Source organism: Hibiscus syriacus, unplaced genomic scaffold, assembly GCF_006381635.1.
Source record: "Hibiscus syriacus cultivar Baekdansim isolate YM2019G1 unplaced genomic scaffold, ASM638163v2 tig00110840_pilon, whole genome shotgun sequence".
In the NCBI taxonomy this organism is placed as follows: Eukaryota; Viridiplantae; Streptophyta; class Magnoliopsida; order Malvales; family Malvaceae; genus Hibiscus; species Hibiscus syriacus.
The window spans coordinates 565,693-588,010 of record NW_024062887.1 but is presented as its reverse complement, the minus strand read 5'-3'; the positions used below and the strand labels follow the sequence as shown (position 1 = coordinate 588,010).

General features: G+C 32.2%; 1 protein-coding gene across 1 annotated transcript; it reads right to left on the bottom strand.

Annotated features, from left to right (window-relative positions):
- Window positions 1-15,153: 15,153 nt before the first annotated feature.
- On the bottom strand, window positions 15,154-19,194 carry LOC120143228 (carbonic anhydrase 2-like). The gene is made up of 9 exons (XM_039157611.1): window positions 19,084-19,194; window positions 18,694-18,752; window positions 18,407-18,541; window positions 17,619-17,667; window positions 16,700-16,816; window positions 16,467-16,520; window positions 16,037-16,122; window positions 15,841-15,946; window positions 15,154-15,390 (listed from the first exon to the last, which is right to left on the bottom strand). The coding sequence occupies exons 2-9, from the start codon at window positions 18,741-18,743 to the stop codon at window positions 15,226-15,228; spliced, it is 762 nt and encodes a 253-aa protein (XP_039013542.1). The 5' UTR covers window positions 18,744-18,752; window positions 19,084-19,194; the 3' UTR covers window positions 15,154-15,225.
- Between the last annotated feature and the right edge of the window lie 3,124 nt (window positions 19,195-22,318).

Below are 22,318 nucleotides of genomic sequence, written 5' to 3'. Positions count from 1 at the left end.
AAAAAAACGTACTCTACAACACACAACGTCTAAGCACTTAGGCAAAGAGAGTACATCAATCATGGAAACTAAACATAGAATCTTGTTGTATCCCCTAATCTTTCGAGCTCTATCATCAATCCGACGATGCATCGTTCTTCTACTGACTCTGGGACCATAAAAAACTCTCAAGGCTACCATTTCTTCAGATAATTCGAATACTCGGCGAGCAACACTACGGGCCTGACTCATGGCTCTCCCCATTGATTCATGTTGACCCTGAATGGTATCCTAAGCCTATCGTAGCGCGATTCACAGCTCTGTATTAGTCAATGGTCGGCTCTCTTCTAACTGTTGGATTCGCTGATGACCTTTATGTACAGTAATTTCTAGCTCAGTAATCTTGGATTTTAAGGCCTCATTCTCCTGCCTTGCTTCTTCTAACTCTGCTATCTTTTTCTTTAACATCTCGTTTTCTTTTTGAAGACGGGACCCATCGCTGCTGTACGAGTTCTGAAAAATCTCATCCATACTGAGCAACTGTGCTTCGAGCCGTTCAATCTGTGCCTGCCTCTGTGTTAATTCTTGGTTAGTCTCATCTCTTTGCTCTCTTAGCTTTGGGCGTGCTGCAGGGCTCATTTCTTTTCTTCTTGACATCTTCTTGCGTGTCTTTCTACCCTGTCGAGTTTTATTTTTAGGGTCTTGGCAGTATGATGTAGACCTTGGGCTCTCATATTCTTCTCTAAGGCTCGAAAATCTTGATTTAGCGCATCAAAACTTTCCTGAACCTTCTATTTTTCTTTGGATAATTGTTTTATCACTTCATCCTTATTAATTAGCTCGAGCTCCCACATTGTCTTCTCATCTGAGAACTTTCTGTGTTCTTTTTCTCTCTCTAGATTTATCAATCGCATTTCCTCTCTTAACAATTCAGCCTCTGTCGGGAGCCTCTTCAATCGCTCCTCCATAGCCAACTCATCTTCTAAATTTGGCTTTGGTGTATTGTTATTAATCCTCTGCAACCTACAAACCTCGTAGGTCGGCGTGAATACGTGCTCTATCATCTTGAAGCTCATGCAGTAAGGTTTCTGCCAAGCCATATAGATCTTTGAAATCCGCTTTCGGTAACCTGGAGTAGAGAAAGAAAACTTCACCTCCTTCAGGCCGTAGGTAGCAGGTACGAATTGTCGGGTACTGAACTGTCTGAGTGTAATTAGAGAAGTATACCCGATCGCTCCCCATAACTCGTGTAACATTACAAAACTATCGTTGCCGCATCTGAAAAGTATGTCTTCTTTGGGTAACCAGTAAGCCTTCCATACTACCTTGGTATCTTTTATGTTACGGAGAGCTTCAACCCATTCCTTCCTCTTGCGATGCTGTGGTATTTGACACTTGCTGAGGAAATCCACTAGAGGCCAAAAATTTGATTGATGTCTCTGAGCCTAGCCTTTCTCGACTATCCAGGAGTGGCTCCACCACCAAACTAGTAACAATGAGGCACATCCGGTGAACTGACCTCCCCCCAATCGTCTACACTGGTTCAGTGACAAGAATGTTTCTGCAATGATGGCTGGTGCGGGATTCTTTATGGTAATAGCTTCGACAAAATCAATTAAAGCGATGTCGAAGTGATCCTCATTCCTGGGGAAAATGACCAAGCCATATAGTGCAAGTGCAAAGTGATCTCTTCTTCTTTTTGATGGAGTCTGCTCATAAATCAAATTCTTCAGTTGAGGCTAGGAGATTCCCTCATCACGAATATACTCTTTGACCCACTCCTTGGTCTTCCCGGTCAGCGTGACCATCTTGGTAATGAATCCCTTAGGTTGGATTGCCTTGATGTAAATGGAATGTCTTTTAATATTCAGGATATTCAGTAAAGTCGTATACTCCTCTAAGGTAGGGGTCATATCTACTTTACCGAAAGCGAAACACCTGTAAGCTGGATTCCAACATTTGGCCAGGGCTCGAACAACCACTGCGTCCATTGGTACTCTGAGCAGCTCTACGATGTCACCGTATATTTCTCTGAACAGTGTCTTCTCATTATCATCCCAGATGGCCCAAATTCTTGACAACTCAACCCAATGTGTTTGTCCGACTCGGATAATCACCTTCTCTGGCAAAACTGATTCTTCGGTAGTAACAAGACTATCCCCGAACCGCGTCTGGTCGTACTCAGACCATGTCTGAACACTGATTGCATTCTCAGTCCCATCGGAATACATTGCTGCCTTAAGCTCTCTTTATGACAACTAGGTAATCTGGGAATCAATACCGTTTATGAAATGATGTGATATGACAATGATATATGCAACAAGGCAATAAGAGTATACAAAAGAAAATCAATGTTAGTAGAAACAAGACAACAAGAGTCAAGTTAGCTCAAATAATTTGTCAAAAAAATATAATCTTACATATGACTTAAGGTTAAGACAAAAAATAAAGCATACAGGAAATTAATAGTCCTAACCGCATGCGTTCTAGTTCTCCTAGGTTATCCATATGGCTCTAGTGGGGTAGGTTTACTAGATTCTTTATGTGAGGCTGGGTTCTAACAAAGGTTCTAAAGCCATTTTTATAACCTGCTAAGGTTGCCCCCAATTCTGGCCCATTACAGACTTGCGAATCGGGTTCAGCTCAGGGGATTACACCACTAAAAGCATACCTAGGAACTGATATCCTGATAGGCAACTTAGGGTGCTTTCCAGAGATACTTTGTCAGACCCACACAAGGAAGCCTAATGCTCCTCGTAAGGTGTGACGTTTCTCCCTACTTAGGTAAACCGGGATTGAGCTCGGGTTTAGAGCTATGATATGCAACAATCCTGAATATTTCACAGAAGTGTAAGCATTAACCGGAGAGAAAATCATTTTTTTAAGAACATAATGAACCATAAATTAAACAAGATCAAACAAATAATTTCCAAATAATAAATATAGGGTAACCAACTCGTGGCTCGACTCTCAATTTGTTTAAAACCAGAGTCCCCAGCAGAGTCGCCAAACTGTCGACACCGTTTTTTGCCCGGGCGGGGAAATACCGATACCGACTCGGGGGTTTTCTCTTTGAAAATCATTTCGAAATGTGATGAGTCGCCACCAATCATTTAAGGTGAGATTGGAACACCATAAAAACTAGGTGATTTTAATAAAACATTTTATTTTAATAAAATACTGAGTTTTGGGGTCTGTAAAAATCTAGAAATCAGGTTCGGGAGTCAGTTACGCGTGGGGAAGGATTAGCACCCCCACAAGTGCCCAAAAATTGGTACCTAGTTGGTTACCATATATTTAAAATTGGAAATTTTGAGTTTGATCTTTATTTAATTTAAAAGTCATTAAGGATGCAAAGTTTGAAAAGGGTATTCATTTATTAAGACCGATAGCATTCGCCCCCGAGCGTAAATGCGGGAGATCAGCTATTGTGCCTAATAACTGAACATTGCCTCGCTTTTAGAAAACATGATGTGATTTTGAAAAGGATATCGACTTATTTATGGAATTACCAGTAGTCACCCCCTGAGCACGATCGCGGAGGATATACTATTAACTCCTTAATAAGTGAACAATGCCTTAAGTTTTAAAAACAATGCGATTAAGCAAAATTTTATTTAATCCTAATTATACTAAGAATAAATTAAGGTTTTTTCTAACCTATGGCGTCAAATTATGAAAATTAAAGAACTTATGGGCTTAAGCCTAAGAACGTAGGCTCTAATATTAATCATATTTAATTTTAATTATTATTGAATCGAATAACCGAGATGGTCCCTCGAGTGTTTACGAGAGCCAACCCGAATTATCCCCTAAATTAAAAGACTAGTTTGAAATCTAAGCTAAAATGGAGGTTATATTTAACATATTTAATTATGTCAGTATAAAGTTATGATCGAAGTTCGGGGACTAAAATGTCGAGATCTAAAAATATAAATTTCTAAAAGATTTAAAAGTCTAAGGACCTAAATAGGCATTTCTAAAGTTAAGGGGCTAACCTAATTATTAAACTAAAATTTTTAGAAAATATTAATCATTAATTAATTTTAATCGAACAATTGATTCGAGCATTCGGACGTATAATGCGAAAACTCAACTCGAATTGCCCCTAATTAAGCTACATTGTCATCCTATTTTCTAATTTGATTTCGAATATTAATCTAATTTAAAAAACTAAATTTAGAAATAAAACTATGAAACAAAACAATTAAAAATAAACTTAATTGAAATAATTAAAACAAAAGATAATAAAAACATAAACATAAACATAAACATAAAATAAAGACATAATTGTGTAAATATAAAATAATAGTGACGAAAATACAAGAAAATAAAAGTGACAAAATTAAAATAAAACAACATCAGTATGCATAATCGGAATAAAATAAAAAGGAGGTAACTGTAGTATAAACACGTTGAAGCTAGGGATTTATTCGTGATTTACCTATTAATATGTGTGAACCAAGCAAACAGCCTTAGAATATGGGGACCTAATGTTTAATTAGACCAAAAATCATAAAAGTTTAATAACTCCCTATTTTATTTCTACCCGTGAAATCCCTGCTCTCCCTCATCTCTCATGTGCAGCTCAAAAACTCCAAGGCCAAGAAGCTCCAGGCGCCACACGAGCAAACCGAGCACACCAGTGAATCAGAGCTGCTCAGGCCACCACGAATGGGTGGCCATTTTTTCTGGTTTAACACCCATTGAAGAGCGAAACAACCCTTCGATCCTACCATCCCAACGAAACCCACGGCTACAAGGTAAGCAATCTCGATATTTTCTTATTTTGTTTCAAACCATAAAATTTTCATAAAAGAAAAACGAAGAATGAAAATGAAGAACTGATTCTATTTTATTCATTGCATTACAAGGTTTAAACAAATAAAACTAAATAAGCTTAGGATACCTTGCGATTCTTGGCTATGTTTTTATTGCTCCAAAGAAAAACCTCTATATATGACACTGATTTGGGGTTTTTATAACCCATTACATATATAGAAAATAATGAAAATAATTGCTTGTGGGAGCTGTGTTGGAGTAGGGCATGGGCGACTGTATGGGCTGCTCGTGGAGGATGGACGTTGGCAGCTGACACGGTATGAATTGAGCATGGCAGCAGACATGGGTATATTAAATGAAATAAATGGTGCTCACAATTCTAAAACACACTTATTTTATTTTAAAAAGTTTATCGCCCATAATATTCTTAAAATTTAAACGTAATAATTCATGACATATTATTTCTAAATAGAAAAATTTTACAAAATAATTTAAAAATTCAAAGGGCTCAATTATAATTATAAATTAGTTAAAAAACTAATGATAAAATATTTAAAATAAGGGTAAACTATATTAGTGACAACCTAATTATTATCCCTTTACATTTTGATCACCATTTTTGAAATTTTATCAACCATGCCACTCGGCTATTTAAATTCATTCAATTAAGACACTTGCCGTTAATATTTAATGGAGAAACTGATGTTGTAGTTAAAATATTTAGTATAATTACACATTTGGTCATTGTTACTTATATATTCTATCAATTTGGTCCTAATTTTAATTTATTAAAATTAAATATTATATAAATTATTAGATATATTTATAATTTTATTTTTTATAAAAGTATTTTGAGAATAAAGTATTGATTAAAGTATAAAAAATTAAAGAATTTATTTTTGGATAGAATTTTACAAAAAGAATTGCAGTAAATATTCAAGTTGAATAAAATATAGGGTAAATTAGATATTTAGTAACATAATTATTCCTGTGGTTTCGTTTTGGTCAGCAAACTATTTGTTTTTTTTTTCAAAATAATCACTAACATTGGTTTCATTTTGGTCAACAATCATTAAAAAATTAACGGTGATGTTAACATGTCTCCATAAGGTAATGCCACATCATCATTGAAAAAAAAAATGTCAGGTCAATAGTTCTATTAATTGTTAACAGTAGATGATCAAAATGAAAACAAAACCTAACATTAGTGAAGATTTTGAAAAACAAATAATTAGATAACCTAACAAAACCAAAGTGATAGTTAAGTGATTAAATACACAATTAATCTTTTTTTAGTTGAAAAATGTGATAAAAAAAGCTTTTTAGAATTCATATTAATTTGGAGTAAATACAAAATGATATATGTTCTAACATAACTCTCAACCATTTGATCGCATCCCAAAATCCAAAAAATAAATGAATTATAATGATAACTATTAATATACTTCCTTTCTTTATTATTATTATCACAATTCATTGTTTTGTGAAGGTATAATTTCTAATAATTTTATAAAGTATATAATGGACATATTACATTAAAGTAAATATAAAATTTTTGTTGAATATGTATTTATATGTTGAAAGATATAGCGCTTGAATTAATAACGACAAAGACTGGCTGATGGATAAATAATACTCCATATCATTATTATATATGATAGAATAAAATCAATTCTTTTTTATTTTAATTTATTAAAATTAGGACCAAATTGTTAGAATATATAAGTAACAATGAACAAATGTGTAATTATATCAAATATTTTAACTACCACATGAGCTTCTCCATTAAATATTAATGACAAGTGGCTTAATTGAATACTTTTAAATAGTTGACTGACCTGATTGACAAAATTTCAAAAATGGTGGTCAAAATGAAAAGGGGTAATAGTTAGGTGGCCATTGGTATAGTTTACCCTTTATTTTAAATACTTTACCTTTAATTTTTAAATAATTTATCTTTAATTTTTAAATAATTTATCTTTAATTTTTAAATAATTTATAATTATACGTTAATCCCTTTAAAATTTTAAATTTTTATAAATTAAATTAATGGTGTTCATCGTTAGTGGTGTTCATCGTGCTCGTCAAGCGTAGAGAATAATCCTTTCTAAATATTACATTAACGTCATGTATATGTATGAGCTACATTCATCGTCATATTTATTAATTTTAATATTATAATTTATGTAATACCCCAAATTTTGGATAATGACCAAAATGTAAGTTTTGAAAGTTTAGTGGCTAAAGTATAAACTTGGAAATGTTTATGGATCAAAAATATAATTTTTAAAAGTAATGTATTTTGGCATGTAAATAAATAGTTTACTTCAAAATTAATATTTTTGTGGAAATCAAAATTTTGATTCAGAACTTGTTAAAAGCTATAAAACAGTAACGTTCGATAAAAAATTGGATAATCAGATCGAATCAAAATTTCACAAATTTTTAAGGATGATGGAAAAATGTTAGAAATATTATTTTCATAATTTAGAATAGTGAAATTTAACATGGATAAGTGGAATTAAGATCAATTTTGTAACCCCTAGACCCGACCTAGGAGTTATAACCAAATCTAGGTGGCCACATGACATATACAAAAATCATTTTCAGATTCAAAACGCACTCAAATCCATTTCATTGAATAAAATACGAATAACGATAAAATACAAAAATACATAACCATTAGAAAATTCTATACGGTAAATATGCAGAGATGACAATATCGAAAACAAAATATCAATAATACATATACGTGTAGATAGTAATAAAACACGATCACCAAAGTATAACAAAACGGGCATATAGAAATATACAATGATACAAAAGTGAGGAGAGATCGGTCCTCTTGATGCCAAGTCCGCTAGTCTATTGTCTAGTATTATCTAAAAAGTTAAAAATTTAAAGAATGAGCTAAAAAGCCTAGTGTGCTCCTTACGATGTATAAAACATACAAATAAAATATGTTGGTAAGAGTTTATTTGTAAACATGATTTTTAAAACATGGTCATTACCCCCATCCGGACACTAGAATGTGCAGGTTCTCCTGAACCATACACCCACCGTACGCCCGGTAAGGACCTTAAGCTAATAGCATAAGGGTCTGCGGTAAGGTCTTAGCCAATACAAAAAGCAAAGATGTCTGCGGTAAGGTCTTACAAGTCAGAGACTAGGCATGAGATACTTCCTCCAATCATACCTCCCAATGATAATAAATATGAATCAATTTGAGTGAAAATTGTAATTTAATTAAATAAAACATGTCATTTTTCAGAATAAGATACAAAAATATAGTAACCGAAGATCATGCCAAAATATATGGTAAATCAAATATCAGAAGTCAGAGTATGCGATAAAACAGATGTCATGTTGTCATAGTATTTAATTTCCAAAATAATTCAGACAGATAATTTAAAACAATACTATAACATCAATAGGAACACACCTATATCGATCTGAGAAGTCTGAGACAGTGGCCTACCTTTGGGTCTGCCTATCACGATCAACATCAGTGCTAGACCCTATAAATAAGAAACTCAAAACTCAGTGTTTTGAAAATCAGACCGGACCGGCCGGTTCAACCGGGAACCGCTGCCTGGTCCGGTCCATTCTATCCCGGTTGAACTGGTTCTAGTGAACCGCAATGAATCGTTCAAACCGGCTTTGAACTACTCGAACCGGACCGTGAACCGGTTCAACCTAATTTTTTTATTTTTTATTAAATGTTTTTGGTATTTTTATTTAATTTTTTAAATAATTATGACGTCGTTCGGTTCTTACGACCGATCTGACCGGTTCGACCGGTTGAACCAGTGAACCGATAGCACAGCCGGTTCTCTTACCGGTCTGATTCTGAAAACCATGTCAAAACCCTAACATAAAATAAATAATAAACTTTAATTAATCAATTTACGAAGACTACGAGTAGGAACGTGCAATGTGTTGATATGTCGGACGGGAAGTACTGGATCTGGTCAACCCTCGGTCAAGGGAGTCCCGGGTACCTTTATGAAAAATTAATCACAGATCTATTCCATAATCAAATCTCAAATAAATAAGCAGAAATGTTAAAAATACTAAGCGTTTTCAGATTAACGGGTTCGATTCGAACCTTTCGTCTTAGAATTTGGCAAAACAGATCGCAAAATCGGACTTAGGACGTTGAAAAACGTCAAGATAGGTGGTCCCAAAAAAAAGTCAACAGTTGATCAATATCGATCAACAGTCAATAGTGACGGTCAAATAACGACGGTTAATGGTGCGGTGTGGTGTGGTACTAGCGGTGTGACTGAACCGATTCGGCTGGACCAGTTCGATCCGGTTCTGGTAGGCCGGGTTGACTGGGCGGGCTTTGGTTTGGGCCATATAGATCAGGTGGGTCAAACCCTCGTCCTCGCGGAGTTATAAACACTGTAGGTATTACAGCGAGAAAATCGAAAAGTCTGATCATTAAGGTTCAAGGGATTAAGCAAAATGATCGTAAGCTGGTTATCAGTTTATACCTTGTTAGCTATGTTGTCGAAAAGCCGATTCAAACCCTCATAAACGGATAACTAGCTCACGATCATTTTGCTATGTTGTTGAAAAGCCGACCCAAACCCTCGTAAAGCCATTCACCGGAGGTTAGGCAGGTGCTCTGGATGTACCTCAGTGCTTATGAACAACAAGATTGCAAACTACAACAGGAAAACACAATGTAAATGCTTACCAGTGACGTCGTCTAAGGGAATGGAAGCCAAGCTTATCGGTTATTTCAGCAGCGTTCATTGCGTTCGGAAGATCTTGCTTGTTTGCAAATACAAGCAACACTGCATCTCCCAGTTCATCCTGCAATCACGAAATGGTTAAAATACTTTAATCATGAAAGTTTATCAAAACTTAAACCAAGGGCAGTGGACTTTTCCAGACCACCATAGAGGCCATGAAACACTAGACTGCTGTTTTGCTACTAAATGTAATTCTATATGAACACAGTAGAGATAGAATCCAAAAGCCACTTACAACAGCTATAAAGAGCATGCATAAACAATAGCGACAGAAAACAAAAGCTACTTAAAAGTAACTACAATACCTCATTCAACATTCTTTGTAATTCATCCCTAGCCTCAACAACATGGTCTCTGTCGTTGCTATCGACTACAAAGATGAGAGAGAACCTGTGTATTCTGGAAGTAATGCCCCTCCACAATGGACGAATCTGCACAATTAATAATGAAAAGAAAGGACATTATTGGTTAGCCATTACAAGAATATCAGGCTATGCAAAGAGTCCTAACAATTATTATGCCAGAAATCAAATGGTCATTTGCAATGTTGCTGAAATAACAAGGCTAAATATCAGATGCCTTGTCCTGACTACCAACATCCCACACAGTGAAACTGATGTTCTTATATTCAACGGCTCCGCATTAAATCCTGAAAACTAGAACAAATGAAAAACCATGAGCAAGGATCAATACATCACAAACACGAACAAGTACCAAACAGAATCACAATATGAAATATTGGCATCATGGTCCAGTTAGCCTGTGACTAAACATTACATGCTCCACGTTAGTTCATCATCTTGGATCTGGAAATCAAAGGAAAAACTTGGTTGCATTTGGTTTGCAATTGTTCCACTCCCAAGTTCCAACATCTCAAACATACAAATCGATCATGATTGCAATAAAAAAGGCATATTGTAACGTCCCGAAACCTGGGTTAGTAGTTTGGGTAAACTCGAGACCCATTTTATCAAGTTTCATTAATGATAAAATTGTCATTTCCCATTAAATAAATTTTAAATTCATTTAAGCTTAATAAATGAAAAATGTACATGAAATTAACTAGAAATTTCATGACAAATTCATCTTCAAAATCAGCCATATATGAGAGCTTTACAAGGCATGGAGAAAATTTTTATTTTTTATTTTCAAATAATTTCCTTTGATTTTTAGATTAAGACGTGAAATAGAAAATTGTTCTATTCGAAGAGCTCTATCATTTAGTATCATTATTGCATGTTAACCTTGCTTGAATGTTAAGTTTCTAAATTTTATGGTTTATGTTCATGTTCATGTTAGAGTGTTATGAATGAAAGATGGATTTAGAGGTTATTGATGTTGTAGAATCATTTTCAAGCTTGTGTGATGATCAAAACCATCTAAAAATGTTATTAGTGATTTTTGACCTAAACCCTAATTTAGGGAAGTTTGTGATTTGATGAAATTGAGTTAATGGTTTGATTGTAGAGGTTTTAAAATGTTAAGTAGATGTTGATTTCATGCTTGAATCAATTGAAATCAAGTGAAAATAATGGAACCCTAGCCTTGAAGCATTCAACCTAAGCCTTGTAAGGTGAGAAAAATTATGGAAAATCATGTAGGTGTTGGAAATGATGTAGGAATGATTCTACAAGCCTAAGAAAAAATTTAGGACTAATGTGTAATTTTGTGAAAGTTGAGGGACCTAATCGGTAATTTTGAAAAGTTATGGAGTTGATGTGTAATTGTTCAATAGTTATTGTACTATGCTGGAATTTAATGTAAGAGTGATGAATTTGATGTTAGAATGTGAAATTGTACTATTTTGGAAAGTTGACAAAGTTTGAGTACTAAATGGCAAGTATTGAGAAAGTTAGTGACTTAAGTTGTAATAGTGGAATTATTGATGTATTGGGCTGGAAATTAGGTGCTTGAAATATAATTAAGTTGTTTGTGGCTTGAGTTGAAGTAAAAGGGCAAAGGACTATTAAGAATAAAATGGAAAAGTTGAGATGAATTCATGAATTATGGTTAAAATGTAAAGTTGAGAACGTTATGTGAATTTTGGATAAATTTGGACAAAAAGGGGAATAGAATGGTCAATTTGAAGTGTTAATGTCAACACAAATTTTGTGACTCGAGTTATTTGTGTTGTGTAAACGATGCTCATTTAGATTGTGTGCTTGAATTCAAGATCAAACAATATTAAAGCTAAGGAGAAGCTTAATGATGAAACTAGAAGTACTAAGGAAGGTTACAAGCTTAAGACACCAGGTGAGTGCATATTTAATTGTATTTATGTTATCGTGAAAACATTGGCTTGCGATGAGCCAATGACAGAGTTACTATGAGTTACTATGGTAAGAAGTGACTCCTAAATGTTATAAAATTTTGTGAGTCATGCATGTAGGTTCATTTGGTATGCTATTAGAATTAGTGAAAAAGATGAAAATACAAGTTAGTAAAATCTGCCCAGATTTGTGTTCTGAATAGTAAGTTTAGAAAATCACCATAAATTATACATAAGTTATTAGAGGATAATCTCTATACTTATGGATTTTTATAGCAATCTGGTTTCGTTTAAAACAAACGTATACTGATTCCAAGGAGTATATAAAAAGATATGAATTTTTAATCGGAGATTGGTCAGAAAATAGGGCAGCAGATTCTGCTCAAAACAGCTTCTATAAGTCAACTTTGAAAATTCATTATAAATTGTATAAATTAAACTAGAAGGAGTTTCTTATATGGTTGGATTTGTATTTTAGTCTAGTTTCTAGTTATATAAACATAATAATTTTTAAGTATGTAAATTAATACATAATAATATTTTCTTTGAAGGTAGTGCAAACTGCTAGAGTATGAAGTTTTGATAAATTATGTAGTTGAAGCAAATGGACGCAAAGGATTAAATCGAAAGCTTAATGAGGCTTATATGTTAGATATATAAATAAAGTTTCAGAGTGAGTGCACTTTATTTATTTAATTATTATGATTGAGGACGACTTTCGATAAATCGACATCGTATTATTTTAAAGTATGTTTTCTATTTTATAAATGGATTATTTCCATGATGTTTTTATAAAGCTTTATTGATGGTTTAGGGTATGAATTGCCCAAGTATGATTTTATGATGATGAATTTTAAATGATTCTAATTTATGAAACGATGATTATTAAATGAATAAGATATGATTCTAAATGAAGAGTCGTAGGTACAATTGGCATGCCATGAGGTGGAGTGATTATGATTTGGTACATTTGTGTACATTATGTATAATATTGTTGGTGCTAATGATATGATTGCACTTGGAGTGCATAGTCTGATTTGATGATAGCACTAAAGTGCTTATTGCGCACACTTGTCTGACTCACATACCTTGCATTCTCATAAATATACATTGGGCTATGAATATGAAGTAAACTATGAATCTAAAGTAAAGTTACAAATCTGAAAGTGAATTATGAGTATGGTAATCAGTTCTGAATCTGGAAATGAATTTTGAAACGTAAAAGTATTGGTTATAAAAATGAAACGTAAAAAAGAATATGATATGATTATTATGTTTGATATTGGTTATCATGGTTTTAACAAAATCATAAGATGATGATTTTTAGGTCTCTGATGAGGAAAAGTGGCTTGAATAAGTCGGTTTGAATATTTAATGATTTTATTTGAACTCAAGTTTAACGTTTTAAGTTGTTATAATATTACTAAGTTATTTTGTATTTGATATCATCTTACTTTGTTTATAATGCCTCACTAGTGTGTAGTTAGCGTGTGATGATTTTCACGCGTAGGTTAAGAAGAGCAAGTAAAGTTAGGAGTGGAGCTTGGCATCAATCAACAAAGAATAACTACAAGTATCAATAATAACATCCTACTCTTTTAAATTTTATAGATGGCATGTATAGATTAAAGAAATATTATAAAGTTAGACAGCTATTAGGCAACTTACTTTATGAGAGAAAACAATATATAACTATCTAATTACTGCCTGAAACTGATATTGATTTGGATGTTTAAACATTATAATATGATTTTACGTAATTATATTATTCTATTGAAAGAATTAAATTTGATCAGTTTTTAATATTCAAATTTGTATTGGTTTTCAACTATAATATGTTTATAAATGTTGTGTGACATATTTAACTTGTATTCAGGTACGTATACGAGTTAAGGGTGTTACATGCGAAATGACCACCATTTTCATATTTACGTCAATATGACCATTGAACTATTTAAATGGTTTCAATATAGTCACCTATCATTAACACTTAACGGAAGTGCATACGTGTAAGTTAACAAAATTGGTATAATTAGGGCATGAGTCCTTGTAAAGTTATGTATTCGCAACACTGGAACCCTACTTTGTTTTCTTCCATTTTGGTCACTACTTGTGTATGATTTGTTTCCTTGGATTTTCATTTAATGCAATTTGATCCTAATTCTATTTTCAATTTGTCTAATGCCTTAATTTAACATTAACTTTAAAATCTTTTATTCTAGTCATGTATTAAATTTTTAGATTAAATCTCCTAGATTTTAGAATTAATCAATTTGATCACCAAGATTAACTTTAATTATTAATTTTTAATTAGGTTCTAATTTCGATTTAATTTAATAAATTTATTTTTCCAATCAAATTGTGACACATGTCACAATATAATTAAAGGCTTTTTTAATTTTAATTTAATTAATTTAATAAATTTTCAATGCAATCAAAAGGTGAGTTTTAACACTCAAGGGAATCCAACTTGAGTCCCAAGGGTAACCTGAGCATGCCTTAACCACTGAGCTAATTCTCACGCTTGTTATTGAGATGATACATATGTTATATAACTCGTTCAAGTTTAGGTAGAAAAAATAAAATAACTTAATTGGATTTGAACCCAAAATAAATTAGTAATCAAGCAAGTCTTAACCAATAAACTAAATCTAATATTTAGGAATTAATTATAATATTATATATTATAGTTAATGATAAAAAATAAAAACGGATAAGTGAGAACTTAAGTCTACGTCAATTGAGAATATGCCAACACTTAAATCACTAAAATAAATATAATAGTTTATTTATAATTGATTTAAGATTTTAGTATCTTTAAATTAAATTTATCGCTTTCATATTTATTTTTAATGATTATATATATATATATATATATATATATATATATATGAAATCATAAAAAAATAATTCTAGTCCTATTGAAAATATGACAACACTTAAATCACTAAAATAAATCTAATAGTTTATTTATAATTGGTTTAAGATTTTAGTATTTTTAAATTAAATTATTGTTTTCATATTTATTTTGAATGATTATATATACATATACATGAAATCATTTAAAAATAATCTTATATTCAAATTATAATATATATATTTGTTATAGTTAAAAATATATATTATATATTATAGTTAATATTCGATGGGGTTAATTATGAAAATTTCATATAAAAATGATTACACATATACCTCCAAAACGATTAATGCAAAGTAATGCAAAGAAAGAACCTTATATTATGTAAAGAAGACTAACAGTTAGGCATGCTCGTCCTCATGCCCGTCTTCCTTAATTTGTCGAAAAATAAATAAGTAGAACATGTTCTGCAACATGCAAACTCGGGCTGACTTAATAAATTATTTTTCCTGTTGAGTCCAACATGAAGAGCCAACCACTAATCTTATTGTATGCGATAAGTTGAAATAAGATGCTCATAAAGCTAAAGTGGGAGCGATTTGGAAGTTGAGATTCCAAAGGTCGAACTTTCCATTGACAAAATCGTAGTGTGCGCCTTTCAACGTAAGGGTTTTCTTCACCAATGCCTCTCTAACAAATGGATATGTCAATAGGTTGCCCAGAGATACATTCACCGATTCCTGCATTTGGTTTAACGACACTAATATTACACATAATGATACGAACAAGCCATAATAGAAATATGTAGGGTCAACCAAACCATTCAACCAACTGTTCGTGAACAGTTCGACGGGATGTCTGTATGTGTTCGTTTATTTATTAAAGGAACGAACATGGATAATATTTTTTGTTCATTTAATTACATGAACAAGGGCTTATTCACTCATTTACATCCGTGGACGTTCCGTAACCAGTTCGTTTATACATGCTTTTGTCGTACTCGAACAAATTAACCATGAAATTGTAGCTTACATTAATGAATTTTAGGTGATTATTGCTGTTGTAGTTTGTGTTCGTTTAACGAACGAACATAAACAAGTTACATCCCTCGTTCGTGATCGTTCAATTCATTTATAGTCCTATGAATATGTTTCCGGTCGTAAACATAATTCTGTAGGCATAAATCTCACCTTCTCGCAGTGGTCGCATAGTTCTTGGAAACTCATCTCATTGCTTTCGGATTTCACCTTGGTCTTTGCAGATAAGCAGATGCTAACCCATTCTTCTATAAAATCACTGCAACGTTCAAAATCCAAACATAAATAAACCTTTGATATCGTATTGCAATTGCTGTTTTTGATATGCTAATATTTATAAACGTCTTACCTAGCAGTGGTTCCATCATCTGGGATAGACATGAGCCCTTTGATGCCTCCACAGCAACTGTGCCCAATAACCACAATATTCTCCACCTGAACCAAGCATCGTCTTTTAGCTTTCTACATCCAATTCCAAAACTAGAAATTTGAAACTAGTTTATTACTATAATTATATTGTCATTCTTTTAAGAATCTATATTTGACAATTGTGTCCCTATACATATATATACTTATATCCGACAATCATCTAGGTTCAAATAGGACAAACTAATTATCCAATAGAAAATACATTTTACTCGAGACTTTGGAAAATATTTCGACTAGATATCGAGTTGCCCTCACGAAAGATGATGTTAGTATGAACTGCGTTAAAAAAAAAAGTAATAGAAAATTATTCTTATAAAGTAAAACTATACAATTATCGTATATTAATTCACCTTTAGATGCAGGACTGCATATTCAATAGCCGCTCCAGCTCCGGTGTATTTTTTCTACAATGAACAACACAAATCAATGGAATAAATTTCAAAGAAAAAATTATTTAAGCGTTGATTGAATAATTTTCAACCAGTGTCCACCAGTTAAATTAACCCATAATTATACTTTATTATAAACTGTTTTGAGTCAAATTAACATAATTAAAAATTTAATAATGTAGAATTAGGCTAACCTTGTCATAGGGAGGGACCATGCTGGCAATGTTTCGAACCATAAAAGCTTCCCCTGGTTGGAAATCCAGGATGTGAGAAGGACACACACGAGAGTCCGAGCATGCAAATACCATATACTGAAAGGAAAAAAATATATTAATCATTCTTAAACAATGACAACGTACACATACTCTAAGTCATCAGGATAGATATAAAATTTTATGTTAAGAAAAGAAAATTTAAACTTATAAAATTCTAAAGACGAATTTAAACTTATAAAATTATAAAAATAAAAACTATTTTCAATAAAAAAACACAGAAAAATATAAAATCTATAGTGATTTTAAATTTGAAGAGGGTGTGTGACGTTCATTCCTGGTTGTAACTGCTTGAATTCAGAATTGGATTCTCTACAGAAAATAATATATTTTCCGATTAAAATCGTTTGATGGTTTGATGGGTTCATATAAAGTAATTTTAAATGTATTTATATTCGTTACATTTACTATCAAATACGAATCAAATAACCCGAAACGACTTTTTCACAAACATGTAAAGTGCACAAACAGACAAGGAAACACCTCATAGAACCCACTCAGATTTCACTTTAATTTGTCAAACTCTTCTTTATCCGCAAAAGAAAGAGACAGATCACTCTTTTCCTTCCCCTTTACCACCATTCCAAAAGTGTGCAATGTATAGCCATACACGCCACCATTCTAAGTTAGCATATTCTGGGTTCAAAACTTTGTGCATTGTTGTACTTGAAAATGGAATAATTCCATTAAGGAAGTACAAATCTACGGTAAAAATAATATCTGATAGGATAGCGTAAATCACTGAAAATCAATTCAAATTGAGTGCTAGTCGGGTATTTAATAAACCCAAATGGTTGAAAAATATAAACGAGAAAACGAAGAAAAAAATTTATCCACTAACCTTGGGGCTTTGGCCTTTGGCAAGTGTACCGTACAGATCAGGATTTTTCCTGGGAAAAAAAACAGCTCAACAGACTCATATTAAGCTAATTATAATTCATTTTCAAGGAAAAAAAGGGAAAAGGGCAGCCAGCCATTTTCTCAATCCACCGAACCATTTTGCTAGTCACCTTTTCCAAATAAACTTTATTCATAATAACAATAATAATAACATAAAAATAATCATTTAAAAACAATAATAATAACATTATTAAAATATTAATGTATAACGTAGATGATATGTAATGAATAGAATAACTTATATTTCAGTATTTTATAATGGTGAAAATATTATTATATACAGTAATTCTAAAAATAATTTAAGATTAATCATTAATAAAACTTATATATAACATTTTTTACATAACTTATTTAAATATAATTTAATCTAAATTTCGGTTTTTAATTAATTTACTAATTTGTGTTTATTTATTATATCACCACAAAAAGAACGTGATAAACACATTAACGAATTGTAAACAGTAATGGATTGTTGGGGGAAAAAAATGGCATAACATTAAATACAAAGAGAAGAACCCAAATCGATACGGCAAATTCCACGGTTTGAGAGACAAATAAAACTTCCAGTTTTCTTCCTTTTTTATATTAATTTTTGAAGTAAAGAATAATTGCATAACTCGTAACGTCATAATTTTATAATTTCAGCTAATGAACACAGATTAATGTTAATTTATCCATAACCGGTGTGAATGGACTATAGACATAGAAGCAGTAAATTTATAAGCGTACTCGAATTTTTCTGTCTTGAAATGAGTGAAACCGGTTTTGATCCGGTTATCCGCGTCGGAACTCCCAGCTGCCTCAAAATCTGCCGTTATCTGCTTGATTTTCGCGGCAGCAACACTTCCGAGATCAGCTTTTTCACTGCAACCGAAGACGGTACACGACGGATAAGGAAGGCAATTATAGGTGAAATAACCGTGCCAGGAAGTGAAATCCTCGGCTTTTTTTCTGTTCAAACCAGAAAAAATTGTTGAAATCAAAGAATAGCACTGTAATATAAAAATTGTTCAAACCTGAGAAGCTTTGACAAAGCTGCAATCGCCTCCTCGTACTCGCTTCCCATATCTTCTTCCTTGAAAAACACAATAATAGTAATATAAAAAATAATTAATCATCGTGATCAAAGCTCAAATAAAACGTAAAATAGTTTCCGTAAATCCATTAATTTCGGAGAAAATCAAGACTCGACTCGAGATTGAGAGCAGAAGAAAAAGTAGGAAAAAAAGAGAAAGGATTGGAAAAGTGGATGAGGAGATCTGGATCGGGATCAACGCAATAACAGAAATGCTATGAACATTATGGGAAAGTAAAAGAAGAAGAAGAATCCATTATCTTTAATGATATTTTTGTTTATCATAAAACTTTCAGAACGATGGACAAAAATGGAGATTGAATTCACCAACCTGGTAAGTTGATAGTTCACTCTTCTTTCTGTTTGCTTTTGACGAAATCTGTGTTAAACAGTTTATACCTTTCCGCTACTGATTTGCGCTCTATTTATAGAGGTATGTATTAATTTCCCGGCCATATAAAATAAAATGTTGTTGAAAGAAAATACAAATGGAAAGGAATTGTGATTTTTAACCGGTGGACACGTTTTGTCTTGTGCTTTATTTATTGTAAGGGTTTAGGTTTTGTTGACCAACTATTTTCATATACGGATGAACTTTTTTACCCCATAATAAAATATTTGGAATTTTTTACCCCTCTTAACATGTTTCATGGTGAATGTACATATTATACATAGTTGTTTCAAGAGCATGCCCACAGAAGTCATGTTTGGCGCAAAGTCATGTAGATACAAATATCATTTAACAGTTTCAGATAATACATTACCTTAATATTTTTTTGACATCGAATACAGTACCTTAATCTTGTAACCAAGTTAATCCAAGCATCAAATGAAGTTTAAATTAGAGATTAATATAATAAAGGTATTTAAGTAATTTTACTACTTTATCGTAGACCTAGAACCAAACATGGACTCATTCATCACTATAATCATAATAAAACAATTATATATATATTAGACTTGTGAAAATTGTTACCCAGTCCAATCTTAAACTAGGCTAAAGATGTCACATTAACCAATAAAAATTAGTTAAAATCAAATTATAATTAAATCAGGCAATTAAACATTCAAAGAATCATCAAACATTCAATTAAGGACCACATTGCTATTTATGTCAGCTTGAAAAGGTTATATGGCATTTCAAATCATCATAAGGGGTCAAAAAGACAATTTTTAAAAGCTAGATTTATGAGTTTTAAAACTTGTATTGAAGTATCAAAACTCACCCTCTAAGTACCGAAATAAATCGTAAAATTTCAAACCGCCTAAACGTGATAGACTACAAGTCTTGATTCTTTCAGGGTTACAAAAATTAGTACTGTGATTCATAATTTTAGGCTTTTCCTAAACCACAAAAAACCCTAGAAGCTTACTTGATCACCAAACTACACATAAGAACAAATCCTAACATAAAATTACATCTAACATGTATTTAGATTCCAACAAGTAAAACGAAAACAATATATTATATATTAGTTTAATAATGACACAAACAAGGATTGAACCGTGCACGCCACAACAGCCCTACCAAACCATACCCAAAACTAAGATCCGCAGCCATGTTAAAGCAAGCCTGAATTTAAAAACTAAAATCTGATATTTCCTTAAATATAGACTGCACATTGAACCTCTTATGAAAAAGAAGAATAATCAATGAAAAATAAATAGTGTAAATATTTATAGCTAATCGACGTAAAAAGAAAGAGCATATGGGAAAAAAAATTTGGAACCTAAAATAAAGAAAGAGCAGTCTGTTTGTCTTCAGGAAGAGGTACTATTGGAGGTATTTTCCGTGATTTCTCAGGTGCTTGGATTCACTGTTTCAATCGCTCCATCGGAATCACGACTCCTCTCCAAGCCGAGTTATGGTCAGTTCATGATGGTCTCCACCTTGCTTGGCAACTTGGATTTGAGTTTGTTCAAGTCCAATCTGATTGTGCTCGTGCTGTCTCGCTGCTAACGGCTTCAGAGTCTAATCAAAGTCAATCGCCTCTTGATAGGGCCATCACTATGCTTAAAAATCGTGCTTGGCCCATCGATTTTATTTGGATCCCCCGCGAAGCTAATCATCCCGCTAATACTTTGTCAAAGAAAGCTCCTCCGGATCGCCTTGAGTTATTCTGCCTTGAAGATCCGTCAAATTTCCTCTGCAGCCTCCTTCACAGAGATATTGATGCCCTATTGTAAATCTAGACTTATCAGTCAAGTTGCATTTAAAATTCAACTTTAGTAAGTCTTGAATATAATAATATTACGATGATTATATTATTACATGAAACAATATGGTTCAATATATTAGTGGGAAAATCACAAGAAGAAAGAAAGAAAGAGAGAAAGAAGAAGAATAAAACCCTAATGTTGGAAAAAAGGGTGAATTACTTTGATGGATTTAATATTTATATTAAATTTAGAATCATTTTAAATATTGTAAAATTAAAATATATTATTTAATTTGAATATCAGTGGGATAATTACTCTTTGAATATGTCAATTTAAAAAGGTATTTATTATCTTTTTAAATTTGACTATTAAATATAAATATATACTTTTGTATATTTTAAATTAAATTAATATTTATTTAATTTGAATAATAAAAGGAGTGCATATCTTTTTAATATTTTAAATTTAAAAGACATTATTATCTATTTAAATTTAGATATTAAAATATGTTTAGTTGGAGTAAAACTCTCAATTTTAATATTTTAAATTTAAAATATATTATTATCTGTTTAAATTTAGATATTAAAAAAGTTTTAGTTGGAGTAAAACTTTATCAAAATTACCTTATAAATACTAAGCAAATCTCTCATGTTTTACATATATAAGAATTCAAGTAGTTTTATTTTCTTGAAAATATTTCTCTTCTTTTCATAAAATATTCTTTTTTTCTTAATTTTTTTTTTGTGATAGTCAAAGGCAATGAAAGTTTGTCATCTATATTATTGTGCTAATATAGTTTATCATCTAGTTGTTGTATCATAAGAGACGAATGACCAAAAGATCTTGAATATCAAGGAGTGATAGAAAATCTGTCTTAAAAAACATGTGTAGCGTCACATTCCAATTTCGCATCGGATTGTTAGTATGATATAACACCTAGTTCTTATTCTTGACTCCTTTGTGTCTTCTAATATATATATTATATATATATAAACAAGTAACCCTCCAAACAAACCCAAAGCCCTAAGCCTTTTAACATAATATTCTCTTAATTAACCATGGCGAATGTGTTAACCCCAACACTCTGTATTCTCCTTTTGGCCATTATTTTGCTGAATTTCGCTTCCACCTCAACGCCCCTAACTACAATATTCTCCGATGACGATCAGCTTCCATTGTCTCATTCCGGACAAGAAACATTATCGGTGTCCACAATCGCCACCACGAACAGAAGCAACCAATCACTACTTGCGGATTTCCAGCAACTGTCTTCGAATTTCAACAAAGAGAAGAAAGAGAAGGAAAAGGAAAAGAAGAAAAAGGAGAAAGAGTAGAAGAAGATGGAAAAGAAGGGGAAGAAGAAGGGGAAGAAAAAGAAGGATAACAAGAAGAAGAAGGAAAAATCA

What these genes read in the sequence shown, in the direction of transcription:
- LOC120143228 (XM_039157611.1), bottom strand. Translation starts at nt 18,743, where the DNA reads ATGGGAAGCGAGTACGAGGAGGCGATTGCAGCTTTGTCAAAGCTTCTC. An exon ending in TGGTCCCTCCCTATGACAAG is followed by an intron (nt 16,521 to 16,699) that starts GTTAGCCTAATT and finishes TGTTCATTGTAG; the next exon opens with AAAAAATACACCGGAGCTGG. An exon ending in ATGCAGTCCTGCATCTAAAG is followed by an intron (nt 16,123 to 16,466) that starts GTGAATTAATAT and finishes TGCTTGGTTCAG; the next exon opens with GTGGAGAATATTGTGGTTAT.